The sequence below is a fragment of the Muntiacus reevesi genome, chromosome 8 (assembly GCF_963930625.1).
Source record: "Muntiacus reevesi chromosome 8, mMunRee1.1, whole genome shotgun sequence".
Lineage (NCBI taxonomy): Eukaryota > Metazoa > Chordata > Mammalia > Artiodactyla > Cervidae > Muntiacus > Muntiacus reevesi.
The window spans coordinates 56,222,265-56,240,022 of NC_089256.1; the positions used below are offsets into that span (position 1 = coordinate 56,222,265).

General features: G+C 38.2%; 1 protein-coding gene across 1 annotated transcript in view; it reads right to left on the bottom strand.

Annotated features, from left to right (window-relative positions):
• TPRG1 (tumor protein p63 regulated 1) overlaps positions 1–17,758 on the bottom strand; it is a 155,173-nt gene that overhangs the window by 71,380 nt on the left and 66,035 nt on the right. The window contains exon 4 of the mRNA XM_065943421.1: positions 7,418–7,594. Within this exon, the coding sequence (XP_065799493.1) occupies positions 7,418–7,594 (177 nt within the window). The remainder of the gene's footprint in view (positions 1–7,417; positions 7,595–17,758) is intronic.

A 17,758-nucleotide genomic window follows, 5' to 3' on the forward strand; every position in this document is an offset into this window, starting at 1 on the left:
AAAAATAAACCCCAAAAATTTAAAGTAAAAATCAGGCAGAAATATATGAAGAAAATTCGAACAAAATGGTCATAAGCTTCACTATACTCAGCAGACAAGATCAAACACAAGGAAAAAAATTAAAGGAAATAAACTTTATAATGAAAAGATTATTATCTAAAATAAGGATTCAACATCTATAAATGGTCCTACATCAAACAAGACAACACAAACATTCATAAAATAAAGACACCAAGTAAAAACACAAAAAAGAAGAAGACTTATAATCAAGGAAAATTTAATTCCTCCTCAGTCTATGACAGATCAAGTGGCCAAAAAATTTGACTAATAAATAATAGGCAAAGACAGACAAAACACAAGTAGTATAATGATCATGGATATATAAGAGCAACTTATCAAATTCTATACAAAAAAAGGAGAGGCTGCACACTCAAGTGTTTATGAAATGTTGATATAACTTAAGTATTGAAATGTAAAAATATTTAGTAAATCCCAAAGAGTAGAAATAATAGAGAAGACATTTTCTAAACAGTGTAATAAAACTGGGAATTTATAGCGTAATTCAAGGGAGTAGGCACATGATAGTAAAACTTCTGAAAGTTAAAGATCAAGGGAACATTTGAAAGCATTTAGAGACTATACAGAGCAATAGTAGTTCAAATGACAGTGGATTTCTCTTCAGAAATTATGGAGGCCAGAAGACAGCGGAACATCTTAAGAAAGCTGAAAGAAAAAAATGTCAAGTCAGAATCCTCTAACTAAAGAAAATACTCCTTAAAAATAAAGGCTTAAAAAGATTCTCCCCACCCCTCAAAAAATAAGAAATTTTTTTCATAGTAAATTACATTACAAAGAAATGCTAAGAAGTAATTTTTCATGTATAAGTAAAATGACATCAAAAACTTGAATCTTCTGGAACAAATAAAGAGCATAAGAACTGAAAACATGCATAAATATAAAAGATAATTTTGTTTTCTAATTTCTTTGAAATACATATGATTTCTTTAAGCAAAATTTATAGTATTATCCTTTGGGGTTTGAAATGCAATAAAAGTAACATGCATGAGAACTGCAACATAAAAGGCAGTGAGGAGGGGATAAAGAAATAAAAAATAGAAGAGGGAAACTGAAAACAAGTTAAGGTAGCCTTAGCTTCAATCATATCAAAATTACATAAAATGTGAAGGGACTAAACACTCCAGTTAAAAGGCAGAGACCATCAGAACAGATTAAAAGTATGACACAATTTTATGATCTCAAAAAGAAAAGCATTCTAAATATGGAGAGAAAGAAAATAAATGCAAAATATATACTAAGAAAAAATAAGTATAAAATGATAGTGCCTATAATAATAAGAGATATAAAGTAGAGTACTAGAGAGAATATTTCCAGAGATAGAAAATAACTTTCATAATTAAAACAGGCTCAATTCATCAAAAAGACATACCAATCATTAATGTGTATTAATCTAACACAGACTCTTAAAATACATGAAGCAAAAAAAATTAAATTAAAGAAACAAGAGACAATCCCACAATAAGAGCAGATTTTAACACTCTTCTTTCAGTTCAGTTCAGTCACTCAGTTGTGTCCAACCCAGTGCAACCCCATAAATTGCAGCACGTCAGGCCTCCCTGTCCATCACCAACTCCCGGAGTTTACTCAAACTCATGTTCATTGAGTGGTGAAGCCATCCAACCATTTCATCCTCTGTCATGCCCTTCTCCTCCCACCTTCAATCTTTCCCAGCATCAGGTTCTTTTCCAATGAGTCAACTCTTCGCATGAGGTGGCCAAAGAATTGGAATTTCAGCTTCAACATCAGTCCTTCCAATGAATATTCAGGCTTGATTTCCTTTAGGATGGACTGGTTGGATCTGCTTGCAGTCCAAGGGACTCTCAAGAGTCCTCTCCAATACCACAGTTCAAAAGCATCAATTCTTCGGTGCTCGGCTTTCTTTATAGTCCAACTCTTACATCCATACATGACTACTGGAAAAACCATAGTCTTGACTAGATGGATCTTTGTTGGCAAAGTAATATCTCTGCTTTTTAATATGCTGTCTAGTTGGGTCATAGCTTTTCTTCCAAGGAGTAAGCGTCTTTTAATCTCATGGCTGTAGTCACCATCTGCAGTGATTTTGGAGACCAAAAAAATAAAGTCTGCCAGTGTTTCTACTATTTCCCCATCTATTTTCCATGAAGTGATGGGGCCAGATGCCATGATCTTAGTTTTCTGAACATTGAGCTTTAAGCCAACTTTTTCACTCTCCTCTTTCACTTTCATCAAGAGGCTCTTTAGTTCCTCTTTGCTTTCTGCCATAAGGGTGGTGTCATCTGCATATCTGAGGTTATTGATATTTCTCCCGGCAATCTTGATTCCAGCTTGTGCTTCATCCAGCCCAGCGTTTCTCATTATGTACTCTGCATATAAGTTAAATAAACAGGGTGACAATACACAGCCTTGGCGTACTCCTTTTCCTATTTGGAACCAGCCTGTTGTTCCATGTTCAGTTCTAACTGTTGCTTCCTGACCTGCATACAGGTTTCTCAAGAGGCAGGTCGGGTGGTCTGGTTTTCCCATCTCTTGAAGAATTTTCCAGTTTGTGGTGATCCACATAGTCAAAGGCATTGGCATAGTCAATGAAGCAGAGATAGATGTTTTTCTGGAACTCTCCTGCTTTTTCTAGCAGATGTTGGCAATTTGATCTCTGGTTCCTCTGCCTTTTCTAAAACCAGCTTGAACATCTGGAAGTTCATGGTTCACGTATAGTTGAAGCCTGGCTTAGAGAATTTTGAGCATTATTTTGTGAGTGTGTGAAATCAGTGCAATTGTGCAGTAATTTGGCATTGCTTTTCTTTGGGATTTGAATGAGAACTGACCTTTTCCCGTCCTGGGCCACTGCTGAGTTCTCTGAATTTGCTGGCATATTGACTTTCACAGCATCATCTTATAGGATTTAAATAGCTCAACTTGAATTCCATCACCTCCACTAACTTAGTGATGCTTCCTAAGGTCCACCTGACTTCACATTCCAGGATGTCTGGCTCTACACGAGTGGTCACACCATCATGATTATCTGGGTCGTGAAGATTTTTATTGTACAGTTCTTCTGTGTATTATTGCTTTCTCTTCTTAATATCTTCTACTTCTGCTAGGTTCATACTATTTCTGTCCTTTATTGAGCCCATCTTTGCATGAAATGTTCCCTTGGTATCTCTAATTTTCTTGAAGAGATCTCTAGTCTTTCCCATTCTATTGTTTTCCTCTATTTCTTTGCACTGATCACTGAGGAAGACTTTCTTATCTCTCCTTGCAATTCTTTGGACTCTGCATTCAAGTGGATATATCTTTCCTTTTCTCCTCTGCTTTTCGCTTCTCTTCTTTTTACAGCTATTTGTAACGCCTCCTCAGACAGTCATTTAGCTTTTTTGCATTTCTTTTTCTTGGGGATGGTCTTGATCCTTGTACAATTGTCTCCTGTACAATGTCACAAACCTTTGTTTATAGTTCATCATGCACTCTGTCTATCAGATCTAGTCCGTTAAATCTATTTATAGCATCCACTATATAATCATAAGAAATTTGATTTAGATCATACCTGAATGGTCTAGTCATTTTCCCTACTTTCTTCAATTTAAGTCTGAATTTGGCAATAACACACTACAATGCATTTAAAAGGATTAAAGTCAAAGACACTATGTTCTCTAAATTAAAATTCAATAATATTAAAATATCAAGAAAAACTCAAAATATTTGGAAATTTGTCAATATGACTTCTAAAGTATCTGTGGGTCAAAGAAGAAATCACAAGAAAAATTAGAAAATATTTCTAACTGAATGATAGTATAAGCACAACATACCCAAATCTGTGAGATGTAGTAAAAGCAGCTATTAGAAGGAAATTTACAGATTTAAAGGCTCACATTATAAAAGAAGAAAAGCCTAAAATCAATGTTTCAGGGTTTCAAATCAAAAAGTTAAAAAATAAAGTAAACTGAAAGTAAGTAGAGTAAAATATAAAATAGTAAAAATCAATTAGAAATCAAGCAATCATAACTGGCAAAGTGAAAAGCAAATTTTTATTAAAAGCAACAAAATCAATAGATTCTTTCACAGAAAGAAAACAGAGATTGCAGATCACTGATATCAGGAAAGAAGACATTAAAGGGATAAGAATGGAATAGTAACAACTTATTGCCTTTAAATGAAACACCTTAAACAATAAATTCCTGGAAAAATACAATTTACCTAAATTACCATAGAAGGAAAAATACGAGTAACTCAGTATAGTATCTAAAACTGTCCCTCAGGCCCAGAAAACTTCCCTTGTAAATTTCAACAAACATGCAGGGAAGAGATAATACCACTTATACGTAAAGTCTTTTAGAAAATAGAAGAGAAGGGAACACTTTCCAACTTCTTTTATGGGACCAGCATAACCGAAATACTCGGCAAAGACATTACAAAAGAATGAAAATAATAGACTAATACCCTCATGAACATAGACACAAAACTCCTTAATAAAATATTAGCAAACTGAATTCAACAACATATAGAAAGGATCATATACTATAACTAAATGTGTCTATCTTAAGACTAAATGGTTGATTTAATATTTGAAAATACTATTAACAACAGAATTTTTAAAAATTAAGTAAGCTCATGGAGAAGTAAATATGCCTGAATAAACAAATTCTTTAAAAAAGAAGACTATTAAGATGGGAGTAACTCTAGCAGATATTAAAATGGCAATAAAGTGCTTTAATAATTAAAAAGCATTTTGCACTCTAAAGTGAAATGGGTAACTCAGAATAAACACAAGTACACATGGCAAAATACAATATTTATTGATAAAGGAGAGAATTGAATAAATGATATTGAGAAATCTAGTCTGCCATCTGGATAAAGAAATAAACTTCATGGCTTATCTTTTTCCTTACTTAAGATAAATTCCAGATGAAACATAAATTTAAGTATTTTTAAAAGCAAAATTCCTTGGTGGTCCAGTAGCTAAGATTCCATGTTCTCAATACAGGGAACCTAGGTCTGAACCCTGGTAATGGAAGTAGATCCTATATGCCACAACTAGAGATCTCACATGCCACAGTGAAGAGCGAAGATCCTGCATGCCTCAACTAAAGACCCAGTACAGTCAAATAAATAAACAAATAAATAATTTTTAAAAAATTTATAAAAAACACTAGAAGAAAACTTGGAAATATATTTTGTAATTTCAGTGGTGGAGAAAACCTTTCTCAAAAAGAAATAAACTTAGAAACTTGGAAGAATGATACGTTTAACAACCTAAAACTCAAAGACAGTAAATACAGCATTAGAAAGTTAAAAGAAATATGATAAATGGGAAAAAATTTTGCAATAATATATGGCATAAACAGGACCAAGTTCCTTCATATATTAAGATCTCTTATAAATCAATTTTAAAAGATCAATGTTTCAATAGAAAAAAAAATACGTAGTATGGCCAAAAATAGGCAGTTCATAGAAATATAGATAAAACTACTTTCTAACATAAGAAAAACACCCTCAACTTCCTTCAAATTCTAGTGATGGAAATTAAAATAAAAATATTGTTCTTCATCTCATTGACTAAGAAAGAGTTTCATAAAACACAATCTTGTTGAGGGTACATGAGAAAGGATTGATACTTATGGGAGCATAACTAGCTGTCACCTGTTTAGAAGGCAATTCAGCAGCATCTATCATTAAAATTCACAGGACTTTTGTCCTCATATTTCCACTTGTGGAAATTTACATTACAAATCTATTTGCATACTTATGCAAAGTCCTGTTGTTGTTGTTGTTATCAGACTCTTTGAGGTCACAGAGACTGTAGCCCACCAGGCTCCTTTGTCCATGGGATTTTCCAGCCAAGAGTACTGGAGTGGGTTGCCACTTTCTTCTTCAGGAGATCTTCCCAACCCAGGAATCAAAACCTTGTTTCCTGCATTGGCAGGCAGGTTCTTTACCACTGAGCCACTAGCAAAGCCCATTGCTTTGCTTTTAGTAGAAAAGATTAAATGCCCATTAATATGAGGCTCGATAAATAGATTTGATTTGAATATTCTGCAATATTAAAAAGACTGAAGTTAATCTTTCCATGATTATATAATAGTGTCTCCAAGGTATATTTTTGGGTAAAATAGCTTGAAGCAAAGCATTTTATGGTATGTGTACCCATTGTAAAATAATTTGTGATAAATATTTGCATTGATAAATATTATAAATATATAAAAACATACATATGTTCACAAAAGACAATTTTATCCTTATATATTTACAGTCTATTTTTCAAAGGGAAAAAAAAACATGAAACTGTTGATTATCTCCTATGGAGATAATTCTGGAAAACTTAAGGTTTGGGATAGGAGAGAGATGCTGACAGTAACTAATTTTTGTGATATTAAATATATGTTTACAATGTGCATATGATATTGAAAAATCCACCATTTCAAAAAGTTAGTGAATGGAATCAATTGTTTCTAGCATCCATGAAAAGAAGAAATAAAAAATAGGGTTTGATATGGTATGCTTTATGAAAAGAAAACCAATCACTTGATCAACCTATGCTTTTTTTCAGAATTTTAGATTTTTCAGTTCTTACTACATACTAGGCCCAATACCAGGTACTAAAAGAACAACAACAACAATAATCAAAGATACATGCCCTCAATGAGCTTACAGTTCAGAGGAAGATGGCTATCCTCTGGCTCAGACTCAAAATGTCGAAGAAATTCAGTTCCTTCTGAGCCCATCTCAAGAATTATCTCAGTTCAGCAATCCTCTGCCATAAACCTCATCAGGTCTCCTGGTAACTGTCAATATCTCCAAGACAGCTGGTGTCCCCTCCACTAAATCTCTAAAGAGACTTCTTTCAAAAAGTGCTATTAGCTCTCATGGGTTCTGTCCATTACACTTTAGAGAATAATCTAATTTCCTAGAGGCATTTCACTTTTTCCCACCTTCATTTCTTTGACTTCTCTCTTCCTTCTGCTTGGCATACTCTTAAGCTTTTGTTCTTCTGTGACTGACTCCTACCCCAAGTCAAATATTGCCTCAAGTGCTTCTCCAGGAAAGCTTCTCTGATCTCTGTCATATGAATTAGGTTGGTGACATTTCTTCTACGTTCCTGCAGCTCTTTCCACTTTACATTCAACCATTCACTTGTCAGGTACTCATATTAAAGTACTATGTAAATTGTGAAATGTTAAAAATTGTATCCATGAATATCTGACATAGAGTAGGAACTCAGCATTGTTTGATAAATTCAACTACAGCTTCAAGTTCTCCCTTGGCTTCTCCCAGTTTACAGTACTGAACTGAACTTTGTGATCGCTTTCCCTGCATGCCCCAGCCCCACTGCACCATTTTCCCAAGTCTAGGACCTCAAACTCACTTGTCCAGTGACATCGCAGGGAAGGAAAACTTGCCCAGGCAGATGCGATAGACAGCACTCAAGGGAATCCATTGCAACTGCACACAGCAAAGCATGATGAAGTCATATTTGCAAATTAAGAGAGTCTTCTCTGTGATCAGCAAAATCCTCTCCTTCTCATTGTTCCAGTGGTCTATCCTGTAAAAATCACCACAGAGAAGAAAAGTTGATGGCATAATCTTTCCAAATTAACCGTCTTCACTGAAACATCTCTACCAACACAAAAAATGATGAGGTTTATCACCTTGGAAGAAAGAGGAGCTGAAGAAAGTCATCCTCTTTCTCGTTCTGGCCACATGACCAAGGAAGGAGGGAGGGAGAGGATCACAGGAAAATATTTTATGCCCGCAGAGCTCAGAGATGATTATCATTGACAGGTTCCATCAGGGGAATAGCAAGATGGTATCACATTGGCAGTCAACTGATTCATGCTCCTCCACATCTTCCCAGTTCTCTAGAAAACCTTCATGGAGCCCATCTTTCTCAAAGGACACGAAAAATATCTCTTAATTTCAACTCAGTCTGGACAACTAAGCGTTGGTTTATGCTAATCTTCAAAGGTCAAATTGCTGAATGGAGATAAAATGGAGACTTGAATATAGGTTCACTGACCCCTGCCCAAGTTATTCTATTATACTGAGTTCATTTTCTCATTTTCCTGTGGGCAAATACAGTGAAATGAGTGAAATATGATTCTTAACCAAAGACAAAGCAGACACTAGATAAGTGTTTACTGAGTTGATTTGCTTCAGATTTCAGAGTCTTTCAGAGTATGCAATGAAATTTTCTAAGAGTTAAGAATCTATTCAACAGAGAGAACAGGAAAGAGTGAAAGCAATGGCTTCTGATTTTTAAAAGTGAGCATGGTCTGAAAATCCTCTCATCCACAGTATTTGCTGTCTGTCTGCTGCAGCCTTTATATATACCACTGCATGACGACTTGTATTATAACTTTTTCAGTGCATATTTTGTCTCCCTCAGAAACTGGAAAGGATGATTGGGCTTCCTTGGTGGCTCAGATGTTAAAGAATCTGCCTGAAATGCAAGAGACCCAGGTTCAATCCCTACATCGGGAAGGTGCCCTGGAGAATGGAATGGCTACTCACTCCAATATTTTTGCTTGGAGAGTTCCACAGAGAAGCCTGGCAAGCTACAGGTCATGGGGTCACAAAGAGTCAGACACAAATGAGCAACTGACACTTTCATTTTACTTTCAAGAGACTGAAAAGAATGATTTGTGACTGATACATATCTGAATTCCCACTACAAATCATCAATCTAATGTAAAGATTAAGACTGGTCACCCTGTTCCCATCTCTTCTCACATGGAACCTCAGTGCTATTCTTAAAACACAAAAGGAGTGATGTTACTTCCCTGTTGACTTTATTAAATGGCACCCTTTCAGTTTCAGGATCAAATCCAATGGTCTGGCATCTGCCCAGCACCATCTCACAGCAGGCTGAGAAAACTCGGTGTCCAAGTCATGGCTTGAATGCCTCATTCAAAGATTTCTTCAACTCCTACATGAACTTGTATCCCCATTACATTTTTCAAAGCATTCTGATCCATTTTCGTTTTCAGCTCTTACCATCATTTGTAAGAAGAAATGATACGTAAGAGGTTTCGTAACTGATACCATGTGAGCCTTGACAAGTCAGGCCAGGGCAATTCCAGTGGTTCTGGTCTAAGAATCATCCCTACGTGTACAGAGGCCAGGGCAATTCCAGTGGTTCTGGTCTAAGAATCATCCCTACGTGTGTGTGTGTGTGTGTGTGCACGCATGCACACACACACACAAACACACACACTCCATGAGGGCAGAGGTGGTACAGGGCTATTTACTCTGTCCCTGTCAAATAGCCTGCAATAAATAAATATCTGTTTTGATAACTGACTGCCAATCGTGAGTCTTTTGGAGGCCTTTGGGTTGGCTGAGTGTGGGCGTGAAAACATCCAGCTCTACCAGCGACAAACTTTGTAAGATTGGACACTGAGCCTGTCTGTAGCTCGCATTCCTTGTCTGTGAAGTGGAGACAGTACCAGTACTCATCTTACGAGTTTGGGGAGAGGATTCAGGGGCAAACTTCTCAATCAGTGGTTTGTAAAGGAGCTGTTACTATCTTTGGCAGGGAAACAGCAACCCACTCCAGTATTCTTGCCTGGGGAATTTCATGGACAGAGGAGCCTGGCAGGCTACAGTCCATGGGGTCACAAAGAGTCGGACACAACTGAGCGACTTACACACTTAAGTGACTCGGTGACCTTGGGTAACCCAATATATGCCCTTCCTCAATATAGTTCAAAGACAGGCAAAACAAAGCTAGGATTTAAATCAATGGCAGGAGGAACAGAAGAATACATGAAGAAGAGAAAAGGGGAATGAAGGAGGAAGAAATACTGAGAAACAGACATTGCAAGAAAGAACCATGAGGCTGTGGCCTTATTACATTCTGACCATTATGCACATACAAGTGTTAGCTTTGCATCTCCCCACCTCCCTTGGAAGAAGGTCACACCTTCAGTCATTCAACTAGAATGTGGAGGTAGAGTTAGCCCTGTAGAGTCAAGAGATCTAGTTTAAATCTTGGTCCTATGGCTTCCATCCACTCCAACAATGTTACAAGACTCTACTCCACCAAATGAAGAGAGAATTCTTGATAATCTGTTTAACACTCTGTCTTAGGCAGAAAAAGATGAGGATTCTGAAATGTTTTATCAGCTATCTACATAAATTTCTCTAAATAGATTGTATCTACTTAGCAGCAAGTTATAAGCTGTGCCTAATAAACCAGGCTTGTTTTTAGTCTAAAATATCCTCAGATTTTGGTTGAAGGTTTTACTGAAAATGTCAGCACTCCATAATGAGATTTATTTTAAAAGGTAAAGGATGGATTCAGGGGGAAAAAAGAGTTCTTTTTAGGAACATGTAGTGCTCTGCTGTGACACAGACTCTGCATAATTTTCATGTCGGGAAAGTCGGAATCCAAGTAAACACACAGGCTTATAAATAGTTTGGGGCCACCATCTCTAGCTTCTGGGTGGTATATTTACTTATTTAGACTTCAATCACACCTTTTCTTCCCAAAGAACTCTTGGAGAAAACACTGAATTTTATATTCCTAGTATTAATGTAATTTAAGTTTGGTGGTAATATTCAAAACAAATATAGGCATAAGAATATCAATAATGATTCTGTGCAATTTGTGGAGGATCACAAAGCCCTTGAATATCAATGCTTTTGTTTAATCTTCCCAACAATCCTTTGGACTAGATGCTATTAGCTTCATTTTAAAGATAAAAATACAAAGGTCCAGAGACCATTACAATAAATGACTTGCCCAGTGGTTTACACAGAGCAAACAGTAGTCCAAGGACCTGAAATAAGTATGGAGACAGCAAATCCAGGTATATTGTTAGCTTTCTTCCTGGGACCACAAACACTTAAATAAAGGACTTTTCAGCATGGTGTACAAGTGTGGTAAAAGCCACCTCTGGAAGGAGCTGGTGTGATGGTCTATGCCCATCCTGGAATCATTATCTCTGTGAAACAGCATCCATGACCATCCTCTCCAAAGCTTGACCTCTTTCAGCATTCTCTATCTTAGAGGGAAATCCTCCTTAAAGACTCCTAAGAAAGACTTAGGAGTTTTTTTTCCTCTCATTTCTTCACCTCACATGCTAAGTCCTAAATATTCTACTCTTCAAATACCTCTTAAAACTGCTCACTTCTCTCCATCCTGACTTTCAACATTCTAATCCAGTCTTCCCACATCTCCTGCCTGGACCACTGCAGTCACCGTCTCACTGGGCTTGGGCTATTAGCCACCTGGACGTGGTTTATCTACACATTTTAGTTCCTTCCCAGCCTCATCATGATACTGCAATGAAGCAGACCAGTTTAAGAATAAATTTGGTCTCTACCTCCCAACTCTGGGTTCAAGTACTTCAATACCTCTCCATGGTTCTTAGGAGAAATGACAAAAAAAAAAAAAAATCACCTAATCTGAGATTCTGCAGAGTTGAACCTATTTCTTCAACGTTATTTCAGGCCAAGTCTCTGCACTCCTTTCTCCGGGATCTTTTTTCAGTTTCTAGGACTCACCATGCCTAGCCCTACTGAAGGGACTTGGCCTGTGTTATTACCTCTGCCAGCCACGTTGTTCCTAATCTTCTTTACCTACTTAAGTCCTACAGTGCTGAGCTCAATTACTCCTTACTCTGGCAAGCTTTCCCACCTCCATGACCACTTCTCCTGTTTCTAATACGTACTTTCATAAACTTCACGTCTCTCCTTCACAGCACTTACCCCAGATGCAATTTTATAGTTATTTCTGTGATTATGTAATTAATGTCAGTTTCCTCTCCTATCCTGTAAACATCATAGAGTCAGGTCTTATCATGTCTTATCATGTCTCCAAGGTAGTAGGTTTTCCCAAAATAGTTCTGAAATGAATTAGTGAAGAAGTAGCAATTCCTTGAGAGAGGAGCATTGAAACACATACATTACACTATGTAAAACAGATAACCACTGGGAATTTGCTATATGACACAGGGAGCTCAGCCGAGTGTCGTGTGACAACCTAGAGCGGTAGGATGGGGTGGGAGGTGGGAGGGAGTTTCAAGAGGGAGCAGACGTGTATACCTATGTCTCATTCGTGTTGATGTATGGCAGAAACCAACACACTATTGTAAAGCAATTATCCTCCAATAAAAAAATAAATAATTATTTTGAAAGAATTAACAGTTCTTGTGTAGTGCAACCTATATGCTTTGCCTCATGCTGCTTGAAGAATCTTATCCTTTGGTTCACATATGGAAATAATCCCCCATAAAATAGCACATTTCCAAAAAATAAATAAACCAGTAACATTGGGGAAATGTTCATACCAAAAGAATGAGGAAGAGCAGGATACAAAATAGCACCTTCAGTGTACTTCCAATTTTCTTACAATGATGACAAAAAAATATGTACATCAAAATGTGAACACTGATCATTTCTGAGTGGTAGGATTTCAAGTGACTTTCCTTTCTTCTCATGCTTTCATTGATGATGATGATGAAAATCACTCAGTTGTGTCCAACTCTTTGTGACCCCTTGGACTATAGCCTGCCAGGCTCCTTGGTCCATGGAATTCTCCAGGCAAGAATACTGGTGTGGGTAGCCATTCCCTTCTCCAGAGGATCTTCCCGACCCAAGGACTGAACCTGGGCCCCCTGCATTGCAGGTGGATTTATTACTGCCTGAGCCGCCAGGGAGGCCCCATGCTTTCATTAATCAAAGTTTAATTTTTATGATAAATATTCTACTCATATGATAAAAGAGATATATGCTTCTAATTTTCACTGAAATATAGTTGATTTACAATTCTGTGTTAGTTCCAGGTATACAGCAAAGTGATTCAGCCACACACACACACACACACACACACACACACACACACACACATACACATACATACACACACACACACACACACACACACATATATATATATATATTTTACATTCTCCTCCATCATAAGTTACCACGAGATATTGAGTGTAGTTCCCTGAGCTACACAGCAGGTCTCTGTTGACTATTCATTTTGTATACAGTAGTATGCATATTTTAATCCCAAACTCTTAATTTATCCCCTTGCCACTACCCTCTTTTGTAACCATAAGTTTGTTTTTTATGTCTGTGACCCTATTTCTGTTTTGTAAGTAAGTTCATTTGTATCACTTTTGAGACTCCACATATAAGTGATATCATATGATATTTGTCTTTCTCTGCCTGATTTGCTTCACTTAGTGATATCTCTAGGTCTCATGACAATTTCTAGGTTCATTCATGTTGCTAGAAATGGCATTATTTCATTTGTGTGTGTGTGTGACTGAGTAATATTAAGATTTTTTTTTAAATAAGTAAAAATCACCTATCCTTCAAGTTTCCATATTAAATTCTGCTGTTTAATGACATTTTCCCCTCAGTTTCCTCACCCCCAGTAGATGTCATCTCTCTCATGGAGCTAGTGGTAAAGAACACACCTGTCAATGCAGGAGACATAAGAAATGAGGGTTCAATCCCTGGGTTGGAAAGATCCCCAGGAGAAGGAAAAGGCAACCTACACCAGTATTCTTGCCTGGAGAATCCCCTGGACAGAGGAGCCTGACAGGCTACAGTCCATAGGGTCGCAAAGAGTCATGCACACACTCTTTAAATACACACAAGCATTTAGCAGCGCCTCAGTTGTAGCCTTAGTCACAGTTTTCTGTACTTGTCTTTCCGTTTTCCCCAGACTTGATGGGAGACCCTCGGTGTAGAGACAGTGACGGGCCCTGCCTTGGTTCCCTCACTGGGCCCAGCACAGAGCCAGAGAGAGCGCAAAGTCTTAGCAAATGAGCAGAATGTGGAATAAAAAGCTAGAATCATAAGATTCCTCCCATCAGTGATGAGAGCCTGTCTCTGCTGGCAGGGGATTGGCCACATCCTCCCACCACCGCTGTTCCTGGGCACTAGCTGCATTTTCCTTCTGCCGGGGAAGGGGCCCAGACTTCATGGAAACAGAGATCCTAGTTGCTCCGGGAGATTTGCAGTTTCCTGGGACTACAACAGTTTGGCCAGCAGAGGGCAACAGCAAACCAGCAATGACAGGCAGGACCTCTCTGAGCAAGCTTCTAGGACCCCCACCCTGTTACTCAACCCACCCCAGATGCCTTGCCATTGGCTCCAGCCCTATGCCTAACAATACTCTCAGCAGCTCTTTTAGGGCTGTCAGATCAATTTGTTATTTGGAAAAGAGCTTTCTCCCTAAAATATTTTTTTCTATTATTCCCTCAAACACATACAGAATGCACACAAACTCTTATACACTCTTATACACACACATACCTCACTCATTAGAGACATCTTCCCAGATATTGAAAAGAGTGATTGTACCTGATTTATAAATCAATCTTCTTTCCCGTGTCCTTCCAGCCTCTTAGCATAACCAGCCCTTGAAAGAGGAAGACAGCATCTTGGCTAGTCAGGGATCAGCAACTCTGAAGGAACACACTAAATCATTCATTCTACACATATTCCCTAGCACCCACTGGGGTTCCAGGCCCTGAAGAGAATCCAATTTGGGTTTGCTATTCAAACACAAACAGATGAAAAATGCATGGCATTGAAGCAAAGCAATTTCCCTCCCCCTGAGTTAAGTGAAGTCTTATAAAACCTTTAGCTAAATAACCCACATGCAATTCTTTCAATCATTTGGTTACTCTCTCCCCAGGCCTCTCCAATTTGTTTAAAATAGGGGACCCTCCAAGTAAACACAGTATTCTAATAAAAACCCGATGTCCACAAACCTTCTCTGTTCCCTTCTCCTGACTTGACTTCCTGTGGTTCATTTTTTCCCACTATCCCATGCAGCCAGTCATGAACCAAGCCCTGTGCTTAGCTACCGGGAATACTGAGAAAAGCATTCAGCTCTTAAAGAATACACAGTTCTCCACAATGTGGGGGGAGATGGGGAAATTCTTAAGGAAGAGTTCATATGCTGTGAGGAGACTGGACAATGAGAAGACAAGTTCACAGACTCAGGTGTCTGGATTCTCAGCCCATTGTCCACGGGGATGAGGAGAAGGAACCTCAGACATCTATTTGATGCCCTTAAGGAAGACTCTCTTATCAACTTTTCATTCCCTGCTATTTAGTGAAGGTCTCAGTGTTGGAAAAACCACAGGTTGCAAGGTAGGGATGATTCTCTGAAGGTGCACAGAGAAGGGTCTCAGGAATATTCAGTCATTTCTCCAATACGTCTTTAACATGTATCCACAATTTTTTTCCCCCGAGTAAGAAAAGTCCTACCATGAAATTTCATATTGCTCCAACTGATTGCTTTCCTGGTGGCTCCATGGTAAAGACTCCGCCTGCCAATGCAGGAGGCTCGGGTTCAATCCCTGGTTTGGGAAGATCCCCTGGAGAAGGAAATGGCAGCCCACTTCAGTATCCTTGCTTGGGAAATCCATGGGCAGAGAAGCCTGGAGGGCTCTAGTCCATGGGGTCGCAAAAGAGTGAGACACAACTTAGGAACTAAAGAACAACAACCACACCAGTTGATTGCAGAAAAAGAGCAATGGTCAATGATTTTCCCGGAAAACAAAGTCCTAAAGATGGGATCCATCATGTTTTATGAAAAAATGAGGAAGCCAACATGACCAAGGCAAGGGGAACATGGAGGAGAGTGGAAGGAGATTTAAGCAGAGGCCACATCACGTGCAGAAATGACCACAATTTCTTTGCAATTTGTGAGTACTTCGCATTTCACCAGGTTTCCCTGGTAGCTCAGACAGTAAAGACTCTGTCTGCAATGTGGGAGACCGGGGTTCTATCTCTGGGTTGGGAAGATCCTCTGGAGAAGAAAATGGCAATTCACTCCAATATTCTTGCCTGGAGAATCCCCACGGACAGAGGAGCTTGGCAGGCTACAGTCCATGGGGTCACAAAGAGTCCGACAGGATTGATTGACTAACTCTTTCACATTTAAATGGTTATTATCACCACTTTCCAGGTGGAGGAACCAAGCCCCAATAAAGCAATGTGCATCTAGTACCCATGATAGAGCCATCTGATCCCCAGCCCAGACCACGTACATTTCATCTAGCTGCTTCTCCCACTTACGTTCCCTATCCCACAGGCAAGTGTGCCCTCCCTAGCACAGGACAGTCAGTAAGAGGATATTTTAAAAGTCACACAAAAGAGAAGACTCTGGGCACAGCCCATCCTTCTCTCTTTCCCACACAAGGACTGAATAGCTTTGAATAGCTCCGTCCTCCAGGGCACACCAGACGCTAACAAGAGGCCCACCCCCTGGGGGGCTTCTCTCCTCCCCTCCTCCCCCGAATTTACTTCAGGGGATTCACTTGATCCGAAGCCAAAGAAGCTGGCAGGAGAACAAGGACTAATTCTGAGGAGGCGGCAGAAAGGGAAAAACAGAAGGACAAGATACAACAGATGCTCACATTTTGCCACCTCCATTGTTTTATTCTTTTAAATGGGAGAGTTATTTGCTTACTGTATGTATTATTATAGCTACATCTCCTTGGGTACAGGAGACACAGCCCACATCAGGCAAGTCCAGGAAGAAGAGATGTGTTATAAAAATACTCTGAGGAATCCCACAGAAATTCAAGAACAGGGACCAGAGCACAGTTGGGCTTTAGGAAACCTGGAAAGTCAGGAGGAATGAAGTTTACTCCCTGGGGAGCTGTCTCATGATGTCTGTGTATCCTTCTACACACCTCATCTGTTTCCTCCTGATTAATGTGTTCCTTCTGTTCACTGTCAATGTTTTTTTTTTTTTTTTTTCCTTTTTAGTTCTACCTTGCCTGTGACCTTTAATTCTATCCTAAGTCCTGACTATACATGAATTTTCAGATCTGCTCTCATAACTAACTGGCTTCTGCAGCCCTAACTCTCCCAGTTCAGACTCTCAAGGTAGGGAGTTCTTTAGTTCAGGTCATTCCTTTGGGTCCCACATCAGCTAACCAGTTTAGCTTCTATTTCTCCAATCAGCTCTTTCCAGGGGCTGAAGTTATGTAGGAGAAAATAGGAATTGCCAACGAGAAACATTTTATTCTTCTTTTCTAGAATTGTTTTAACTATTTTAATCCCTTTGTCTTTCCATAAAAACTTTAGAATAGTTTTATTTATATTTACATAAATCTTGCTAAGATTGAAAGGAATTATGCTGAACGTGTATGTCAAGTTTGTGGAGAATTAACATCTTTACTATGTTGATCCTTTCGATCTATGGATATGGTATTTAGATCTTTGTTTCTTTTATCAGCATTTTGTAGCTTTCAGCATGTAAGTCTTATATATATTTTATTAGATTTACACTTAAATATTTCCCTGTTTTTGAGTCATTATTAATGTTATTGTATTTTTATTTGTTTTTGCTCTAATACATATAAATAAAATTGATTTTTAATTTTTATTGAAATGGTTTTTATATGTTGATTGTATATCTTGCAAACTTACTAAACTCATCCATTAGTACTGGAAAATTTTTGGTAATTCTTTGGAATTTTCTTCATAGATTATTATGCCTTCTACAAATAGGGACAATTTTTATTCCTTCCTGTTGGACCTGTATGCCTTTTATTTCCTGTCTTGCTTTATTATGCTGGCTAGAACTTCCAGAACTATGTTAAATATTGGTAGTGAGAGTGGACACACCCATTTTGTTTCCAGTCTTAGGGAGGAAACATTATCTCTTTCCCAAAAGTGTGGTGTTAATTATAGGTTTTATGCAGACTTTATTTATCAAATT